We start from the raw sequence: 10439 nt of genomic DNA on the forward strand, positions 1-10439 counted from the left end.
CCAGTTCAGGGTATCCCCTGCCTACTGCCCATAGTTAGCTGGGATAGGCTCCAGCACCTCCGCGACCCTCGTGAGGAAAAAGCGGCATGGAAAATGAATGAAAGAATGAAATACAAAAATATGTTACATAACATAAGCGAATTAAGTAGTGGTGCTGTGAGATCCAAATTTAATAGTTTGTATGACTTCCATGGGCTTCGGCAAGGATTCATACAATTTATTGGTGAAGTCATCATTCCATTTAATTACACCACAGTCGCCGCAAATATTGCAGGAGACCTACTGGAGCCCGCATGGATCCAAGATTCACTCATAAAACAGTTAGGTTTGTGGTGACATCATTACCAAAATCATGGTCTGGGGTTACATCCAGTATGGGGGTGTGCAAGAGATCTGCAGGGTGGAAGGCAACATAAGTAGTCTGAAATATCAACAAATCTTAGCTGCCTCTTACATTCCTAACGATAAAAAGGGACAAATTCTGCAGCAGGGTGGTGATCCATCGCATACTTCAATCTCTACCTCAAAAGTTCCTCAAGGCAAAGATGATCAAGATCCTCCAGGACTGGCCAGCCCAGTCACCAGACCTGAACATCATTGAGCATGTCTGGGGTAGGATGAAAGAGGAAGCATGGAAGACGAAACCCAAGAATGTTGATGAACTCTGGGAGGCATGCAAGACTGCTTTCTTTGATGTTCCTGATGACTTCCTCAATAAATTGTATGAATCCTTGCTGAAGCCCATGGAAGTCATACAAAATATTAAATCTGGATCTCACAGCACTACTACTTAATTTGCTTATGTTATGTAACATATTTTTGTATTTGAAATCCATTTTTTGTTCAATTTTCACACGTGTGTATACATGTATATACGTATATATGTAGGTCATTTAGATTGTCTATCAATACGTTGTATTGATAGAATTGACCCTACCATTATGAAGCAAATTATTTTCATGATGTTCAGACTCTTTCCACTTGCTGCATGTGCCCGTCCATTTTTCCCCTCAGACGCACTTGTGATTGGCTGATGACTTGTATTTATTTAAAATATATTTATTTTCTACATTATTTAATGTAAAAAAAAATATTTGCAGCCTATAAAGACATTTTTCAGATAATATGAATGAATGAATGAATATTTTAATCATAATCCAGGTAAAAAAAATTCATTTTTTGTTGAGTTTGGCTGTGCTTGTGGACAAAAGAAGTAGTGTTTTACCTGAAGGAAGGCTCCATTTTTGTTTATTTTCGTTACCCCCAGACTAAGAATTTTTTTTTAGTTCTATTAAATTTTTTTATTTCGACAAATGTTGAGTGGTCTTATTTTTTTAAATTTTTTTTTTATTTTGCATTCCTGGATAGTCAAGTTTTCTGGAAGTTTTCAGAAATGTTTCTTTCGTAGTTTTTGATAACAAAGGTTTGAATCGAATGTTGTATCAATATTGAACCAATACATATGAAAGTTTGTATGAGTCAATACAGATTTATTTTGCGTTGAACAATTAGCCTATCAATTCATTGGGTTCATGTTTGTGAGATACGTAGCCATGCACCCAATCTGTTTGGTCATATTAATGTCCGATCCCTTGCAAAAAGTGTTCATGGAGGTTATTCTGTCCCTACCAATTTTGAGAACAAACCTACCCCCTTTGTGTGGATGATAGGCCAAACCGTAAAAAAAAAGTTCTTTTTACAAAATACCCAGCTACGTGTAGACATGGCCTAGTTCACATACAAAACGTCTATCGTCGTCAATGGCAAAACAACACATGGCTTTGCCATTTAGAATTTGTGTCACTTTGCCTACTTGCTATGGTACCATGTTGTCCCTTTCAATGTAACAGCCTACTAACGTCCTAAACTCTTTTTGTCTTCCTTCTTTTCCCTTCATCTGTATCTATTAATCACCCCTTTCCCATCATTTCCTACTAACTGATCATCGTCATTACCATTCCGGCCCCTTTCTAACCCCGCCCTCTCCAGCTAACATCCTGACGGTGGTCATCCTGTCCCAGCTGGTGCTGCGTCGTCAGAAGTCGTCCTACAATTATCTGTTGGCGCTGGCAGCAGCCGATATTATGGTCCTGCTGCTCATTGTTTTTGTCGACTTCATACTGGAGGACTTCATTCTGGCCACGCCCCTTCCGCCATCCATTAACAGCGCCGTTCAGGTTCTGGAGTTCTGCTCCATCCACACGTCCATCTGGATCACCGTTCCACTCACCGTCGACCGCTACATCGCCGTTTGCCACCCGCTGCGCTACCACACTGTCTCCTACCCGGCGCGCACGCGAAGAGTCATATTCGCCGTTTACGTCGGGTGCCTGCTGTCGGCCGCACCGTATTACTGGTGGCCCGAGCTGTGGCACGGCTCGAGCGGCTCTGAGATCGACGGTCGAACCGCGGCTCAGCACGTCTTGGTGTGGGCCCACTGCGCCACCATCTACCTCCTCCCGTGCGGCGTCTTCTTTACCCTCAACGCCGTCATCGTACGCAAGCTTCGACGGCGCCGCAGCTGCTTCCGGATGCGTGGCTACTCCACTGGCAAAACAACGGCCATCTTGCTCGCCATCACCTCCATTTTTGCCGTGCTGTGGGCACCTCGCACCCTCATGATCCTTTACCACTTCTACTCGGAGCCTCCGGCCTCACCCACAGCCGGCCGCCTCCTTCACGTTCTTACGGACCTGGCCAATATGCTAGCGTTGCTCAACACCGGCGTCAACTTTTTCCTCTACTGCTTCATTAGCAAGCGTTTCAGGGCCATGGCAGCCAACGTGCTACACGCGCTAATCCACTGCCGGAAGCAGCCACAGCCGTTTTACGCTAGTCACAATTTCTCCATCACAAGCAGTCCCTGGATCTCGCCTGCCAACTCCCACTGTATCAAAATGTTGGTGTACCAGTACGACAAAAACGGGAAGCCTATTTGTATTTCCTCTTGAGAGCTAGGGCTCAGTCATTAGAAGGGTCCATCGGGGTATTTCTCACTCTGGAGACCACGGCAGAAACAACAGCACCACTTCTTTCTTTGAGCCAAAACAAAGCATGCTTTGGCGACAAAAGTTGGTACCAGCATCTCTTAGCAAAAAAATACAATCTCCGCACTCTTGACCACAGACTGATCGCCCCCTATATACGGTTTATGGGTCGCCATCTGTACCCGCCAAGTCGAAGCCCGATGGGAGGCATAAGAGGCTTTGTTGCCACGAGTTCAGCAGTCGGCGCCGCGCCGCATGACATTGAACACCTGCCACGTTGTGTGCCAGAATGTTCCTGTTAGTCCGATCAGGGGGTATTCAGGCACAGCCGCTAACAATGTATAATGCTAGTTTCTAGTTTTATTATGCAGAAGAGTCTCTTCTAAGAACATGTTATTTGTCAGGTGCTTGTTCTGGAGGTTCCAAGCTCGTTGTGACAACTCTCTATATCGTCGGTCAAATATGTATTCAAGCTAGACTGTTACTGTAGCTTCACAATGATGTTCAGTGGTATGGCTATGAGCTAGTTATCGTCGTTTCCAGTATTAGAAAGAGGAAATTTCTGCCGTTAGTGGATAGTCCTCTCTGAACTAATAATGGCCCTGGATGATTTACCGCCAGCCATTACCTGGATGAATATACTGAATGTAACTGAACGTCTCTTTAACCCTTTATCAGCCAGATTGGGACAAGATAAAAGCCTTTTGCCACTAAGTAAAACAGTTTTTTACATATTTTGAACAACTAGAAGTGGTTTGTAATTTAAATGGGCAACACGATGGTGTTTAAATTCAAATCTAGGCTTTGGCTTTATGCTGGGTTTGCGTTTTCTTTCCTTGCTTGTGTGGGATTTCTTTGGGTAGTCCATCACACATTCCAAGTCACCTTCACTGTCAACCAGAAATTAGTTATTGATGTAAGTGTGAGAGGGAATTACTGTTATACCCCTTTCCGACTGGCCAAAAAACCTGTGTCAACCCACTAGCAATCGGCTTTTGGTGGCAGTGGGAAAGGTGCAGCGACCCGCCTCGACCCGTGTCAATCAACCTGCCAAGCGACCCGCGTTAAAATCACCTCGGCTCTGATCGTCATGCAGTGTGAAAGCAAAACCCCGGGTCAACAGTCAACACCCTAATCTACGTGGTGACGTCGGCTCTTACGTGATACGTCATAACAACATGCCAGTCGCCTCCCATTTAACACGCTCCACAACCGTAGCTACGTCGATGCTAACAACAAAGCTAGTAGAAGAAGAAGAATTCACGTCGCCTACGTTGCCTCAGCACAAGTAGAGTGTTGATCCTTTGCCACATTTCGACCATTTTGAGGGCAGTAAAAAGCATGAAAACGGAACACAAACGGAAAGGAGGCTTCCATAATGCTCTGCATTGTTTACTTCCTTGAACTGAATGAATTCGGTCGCACTTGTTGACGTTGATCTTAGCGTGGTGACGTCACGTAACCTTACGCACGGCTGAGGAGGGGTGGGGGGTTAGATGGGTGAAATTTTTTTTTAAAAGAAACGGCTTTTTTGTTTTTTTTTGTCAATGGGAAAGGTGCCAAATGCCAATTGATAGTGGGTTGCATCAGCTTGGAAAAAACGCACCTTGACCCATTAGTTTCAGTGGGAAAGGGGCATTACTTTTTTTTTTGGGTAACAACGACAAACTGGTCAGAGTTAACACACTACAAAAATGCACTGTACAGGGTGTCCTTGCTTCAATATGGTAGCGATAGGTGGTGCCTTCAGATACGAGTGATATACATACATATTTATATATAAATATATACACATACCGGACTGGTCCGAATATAAGACTGTGTTTTGCATTGAAATAAGACTGAAAAAGTGGGGGTCGTCATATATTCGCGGTCTAGACATTATACCCATTCACGACGCTAGATGGCGCCAGATATCATTGAAGCGATGTTCTGTCATGACACCTCTCAGCTACTCTCAACATTCACGACGCTAGATGGCGCCAGATATCATTGAAGCGATGTTCTTTCATGACAGATCTAAACTACTCTCAGGTTTAACCAGTTTGCATTGTTTTATTGCAATGTTTTTCCTTATTCAGATTTATTTCAAGACTAGTTACAGTTAGACTTCACTTTGATGGTTAATGCAGTTATTGCAATTTTGTTGTTTTATCACAATAGATTGGTTTATTTACATTTCAAAAACCAGAAGCCATTCATTTACGAATGTGATTGCACTTTAGTTTTACATATTTAAATGTTCAGATATTAAGATTTGAATGAGGCAAAATAACATGATTTTTCTCTCAAATATATTGTTATAATCATTTGTTTCGGATGTACCGTAATTAGTTTCTGTATAAAAATTAATTTGGTGTTCAAAAAGTCTTTTTTTCAAACTTGAGTCTTGAAAAAGAGGGAGTCGTCTTATAATCAGGGCCGTCTTATATTCGGGCCAATACGGTACTTTATATGATTATACACTGTGCAGGATATACACATGTAAATGTCATATATTCTTGATCCTCTGCGAGGAGCTGCGTCTTTAGGTAGATCATTAGTCCTGTACTCCCCCAGCTGGCCAAGACAGGCACACCAATGGTTTAATTCTTTATATAAGTTATGATATTATAGAGTGCTATTTTCATTCAAATCAATTCTATTATTTTGTGCTAAGCTGGAACAGATTCATGGTTTTTGCATTCAAACGCAAATACAAGTGTTTGGAGATATGAGCGATTTGAGTTAGGAGCGCAGTCGCCGGCATAAATAAACTCATATCTCAAGGCACCACTGAATGAGGTTGTCAAAGTTCAGACATTTTCCTTTGACTTCCAATGTTGTTTCTTTTTTCAACCCACTGGTTTGCTGCACTGGTTAATGACCTTGTGTTTTTCATGCATCTTTTCCCCCCACCGGTGGTAACTTTGGTGTCATGGCCACATTTCATCCCCATTCCTTCCCTCAAATGTCATTAAAAGTGAACGCGTTGCATCTGTAAATGTGTCCCGCAGACACCTTCAGGCCCCGCAATCATCCATTCATCAGAGTCGCCGATTTCTTAATACCCGCCTGCAGGGATTAGACACATCCGTCGGATGGACAAAAAGCCCAGAAGCCGATTGATGCGGGCTGAATGAGTTGTGACCTTCACATTCAAACATCCGACATTCTTTGGCGTGTTTATTACAGCTTGGCAATTGATTACGCAAAAAAACTTGCTTTGACTGAAAAGTTGTTGTTTTTTTAACCTATAATAGTGACTGCATGTTACCATGGTAAACCAGCAAGCTGCTGTTAGTATTAAGGTGTTTTACATCAGTTATTAGTCAGCATATTGGGGGATAGTTTTTGTATAATTTGGAAGATCTCATGTTTTGGTGTTAGATTTGTGCCAAAATTACATGTACGTAATGGGAAATAACGAGTATAAAAGCATGTTTTGAGCAAACACGTACCTGCTGTTTGTTTAAAAGGGAGTCTTTTTTGTTTTTTGTTTTTTGCAAGAACAATTTTGTGCTTCAAGGCACAATTAACCCAAACAAAGATAAGCAGCAAACTTATATTTCGAAATGCAGATATTAATGTAACAATGGCCACGTTAGCAAACAACTTCTGCTATTGAATAGTAAGCAGCCAATCAGAATTCGTCCTGCATTCCAACTCCTAATTGATTGAGAATTAAGGCGCACTTGAAACGTCATGAATCGCAAGTGTGAGGGGAATGCGTGATGATAGCAAGCACAGAAAAAAACATTTTAAACACAATAGAATTGTGTTTTCTTGTTGCTCGCACAACACATTCTTTTGCACATAGGTCACGTAATTGTGCGCTCAAATCTTTTGTGCTCAGTATTTCTCATTACACACACGGAATTGTGGGACCGATTTACCAAGACCTCAAAATAGGATAAGAAAGTGAATCAAGGAAAAACCACCTCAGCACCTAGGAAGCAGACTAAAACGTTACGACAAAACTCCAAGCCGAACAAGATGTCGACTACTAAAACAGTTAAGGGAAGTTATTTTGACGCAAACTCCTCAATATGAAGAATGTTATATACACAGTCCGCTTCGACTCATTAATGCAACATGTTGGCAAACTCAATTTTTCTGCGCCTGGCTAAAGCGCAACAGTTGCGGTTCCTACAGTCCCCTTCCATCAACAATAACTGCTCCCCTGTTTCTCTTCAGCCGCGCGTCACGATAGATGAGGAGCCGGGCTATTCCAATCGGCGTGTTTTTGTTCCACTCAAATTGATTTTTCTCCAAATTACACAGCGAAAGAGGGAGTTGAGCTCACCACCTGCTCCTCTGCTTCCTCCTGTTGTTCCAAGAGCACTCTTTGCTTCCACTTCATGTCTGACCCACCTGCGCAGACTTCATTTTCAACTGCCCTGTTTACCTGTAGAATGAAAGTCTGTACTTGCACTCGTCAGCTAATGATCGATTATTTTTGCAGTTAGTCAATCAAACGATTCAAATATAATTCATATGCTATATACTGTCAAAGCACTCTGAGCTTTACATTTTAGCTAGAAATGTGCGTTAGAACCAAAAAAATATGCACTGAGAAAAGATGGACTATGAATGTTATGGAATTATAGAATCATTGTTTTCCCAAGCAAAAAAAGACGTTTTCCAGATATAAAATATCTTATTTCAATTAATGACGAAGATAATATATAATCTGCTTTCATGGAAGACTACAGAAATAAGAGAATTTTCAGTTTTGTTTTTTTTTATTCGGAAAAAAAATAAAGAATAATGTACGAATAAATTAGACGAAATTTACTTTTTATCAAAAAAAAAAAAAACATTAAAATATTTAAAATTCTAATATCAATAAAGAGTATATTTTCTGTTTCCTTTTTGTTTTTTAATTAAAATTTAGCTAATATCTTTATTTTTCTTACCTATAAAGATAATGATATAGGTACAAAATAAGATTGGAGTACAGAAATCATACAGTATTTGTCGTTAAGAAGCTTAAAGAAGAGGATTTGGCCAATTTTTAAAAGCAGATGGAGAGTTTTTCGAATTTCGGTGTAATTTGAAGAATTTAAACTTTGGACGAGTTTGTTGAGACGAATATGTCCTTTCTAACTCGCAATTGCGAGAAGAATTTGCATTTTTTTAGCACTCCGTCAATACTGCCTTCCAAACCTGGAAGTGTGACGTCATTTACAGAAGGCATCAGATTACATGGCAGACTTTATCCATATAAGCACCAGCGATAGTGATATTTCCAGTGAAAATAGCTGTTCAGGATCGCTTTTTCGTGACGTTAACGATGAGGAGGGCCAGTGTTGTCACAGATAACTTAAAAAAGTAATTTAATTACTGATGACGTCTCAAAAAAAAAAAAAAAAATCTAGTTACTTTACGGATTACTTTATTATCAAAGTAACTAAGCTATTTCAAAAGTAATTTATTGGTTACTTTTTAACAATTTTTCTCCCTTTTCTGCCTCAACATAAGAATGACAACAGAAAAATGTCATTGCATGTAATTGACTTTCCGATAAATTCTGATCATCCACTTTAAATTCAATTTTCACATAAGGCTTAATCTACGAGTTAGCGGGGGTTTAATTAGTGGATGGAGTTGAATTCAACCACCAGTGACTCGCGCTAGCTTAGCCACCCCGGAGCCCTGAAACTAACACATAACTGACAAACTGCACAGAATTTGTTGAAATCAGCTCCGACTAATTAAAACCCCACTAACTCAAAGATTAAGCTGAATGTCAAAAATTCAGAACTTTGGGGTAGGGTTTAGGGTTAATAGTATATCAGTGCCAATTTAAACAATGCAAACTGACTGCAGAACAATGAATACAAAGTGCAATAAACACAAAGATGGGGGCGGGGACTATGGAGATAGAATAGTGCCAAAAGAAGTGAGGTTGTAAAATGAAAATTATCCCTGTAAAATGACCAATTTTAACTAAAAAAAAAAAAACACTTGTATTTCCAAATTTTGCGTTGTAAAATAAACATGAAAAAAACTCGAAGGAATAAATTGTTCTACAAATACAGAGTTGTTTTTTTTTTCTTCTACAGGTGTTTTTTCTTCACTACGGGTTAAAAATGACCAATTACAAGTGCACAAGTTTTGTCATATTCTTGTAGAGTTTTATGAGCCAAAAAAAGATACTTGTAACCTAGTTTTAAAATTAAAAAATTAAAAAACTGTAAAATGACTCATTTTATCTTGCAAAACAAAAGAAACAACTTGTATTTCCAAATTTTGCGTTGTGAAATAAACATGAAAAAAACCCAATGTAAAAAAAAAAATGTCTGCAAGTGTTTTTTTTTTTCCATTTACAAGTGGTTTTTTTTTTTTTTTTTTTTTTTTTTTTTTTCTTTTCCTCCGGGTGTCTTTTCTTTGCTACAGGTTAAAAACCACCAATTACAACCTCACGAGTTTTGTCTCCCCCTTGTCGCGTTTTCAGAGACAAAAGTCACTTGTAACCACAGACGGAAAAAAAACACTTGTACATCAAAATAATCTGTTGTAAAACACAAACACAAAAATATCATTCCAAGTCGTGGTCAAAAAAAAAGACGTTAAGAACACAATCTAGTGAATAGTTCTTCACGACCAGGTGTGAGCAACCATCAGCAAGCATGGCAATACCAAAAGTAGCGGAAAATCCACCTTTTAAATAGTATGGAGTTTGCATGCAAAATCATTTAGTGATCTCTTTCGCCACCTGCAGGGTTAGGGGTGTAAATACACTATATCCATCTCGCATGTTATTTGACCGTCGTTGAAAGGATTAATACGAAAATCACGAAAATTGGTATAAAATACGTCAGGTGTACAATAAGTCCAAATTTATGAATTATAACGGTAGTCAATGGTTACATATTTTGTAATTTCGAGTCACGTGCATTCAAGTTCTTTGGCTACTTAATGCAAAGGTTAAGAAATGACGGCAAAGTTGCATTTGGAACGTCTGCCTGTTTTAAAAACCTAGGTAATATTTAACATTCGTAGTGATTTTTTCCCTATGCTTTCTCTTCTATGTAAAAACAAAAACCATCAAAAAATTACATATTATGTAATATTCGGCACAAGGGTTAAAGAAAAAAACACCCGAAGAACTATTCACTAGATTGTGTTCTTAACGTCTTTTTTTTTTTTTTTTACCACGACTTGGAATGATATTTTTATGTTTGGGTTTTACAACAGATTATTTCGATGTACAAGTGTTTTTTTTCGTCTGTGGTTACAAGTGACTTTTGTCTCTGAAAACGTAACAAGGGGGAGACAAGACTCGTGAGGGGGTGGTTGGTGGTTTTTAACCTGTAGCAAAGAAAAACACCCGTAGAAAAAAAAGATCACTTGTAAACGAAAAAAAAAACACTTGTAGAATTTTTTTTTTACATTGTTGTTTTCACGTTTATTTCACAACTCAAAATTTGGAAATACAAGTTGTTGTGTTTTTTACAAGTTAAAATT

General features: G+C 39.3%; 1 protein-coding gene across 1 annotated transcript in view; it reads left to right on the top strand.

The window, feature by feature from the left end:
* Positions 1 to 4461, top strand: part of gpr139 (G protein-coupled receptor 139) — a 40110-nt gene extending 35649 nt beyond the window's left edge. Inside the window, exon 2 of the mRNA XM_057817930.1 lies at positions 1990 to 4461. Within this exon, the coding sequence (XP_057673913.1) occupies positions 1990 to 2951 (962 nt within the window). The 3' untranslated portion in view covers positions 2952 to 4461. The remainder of the gene's footprint in view (positions 1 to 1989) is intronic.
* The last annotated feature ends 5978 nt before the right edge of the window (positions 4462 to 10439 follow it).

This window comes from Corythoichthys intestinalis, chromosome 16, assembly GCF_030265065.1.
Source record: "Corythoichthys intestinalis isolate RoL2023-P3 chromosome 16, ASM3026506v1, whole genome shotgun sequence".
Taxonomy (NCBI): Eukaryota; Metazoa; Chordata; class Actinopteri; order Syngnathiformes; family Syngnathidae; genus Corythoichthys; species Corythoichthys intestinalis.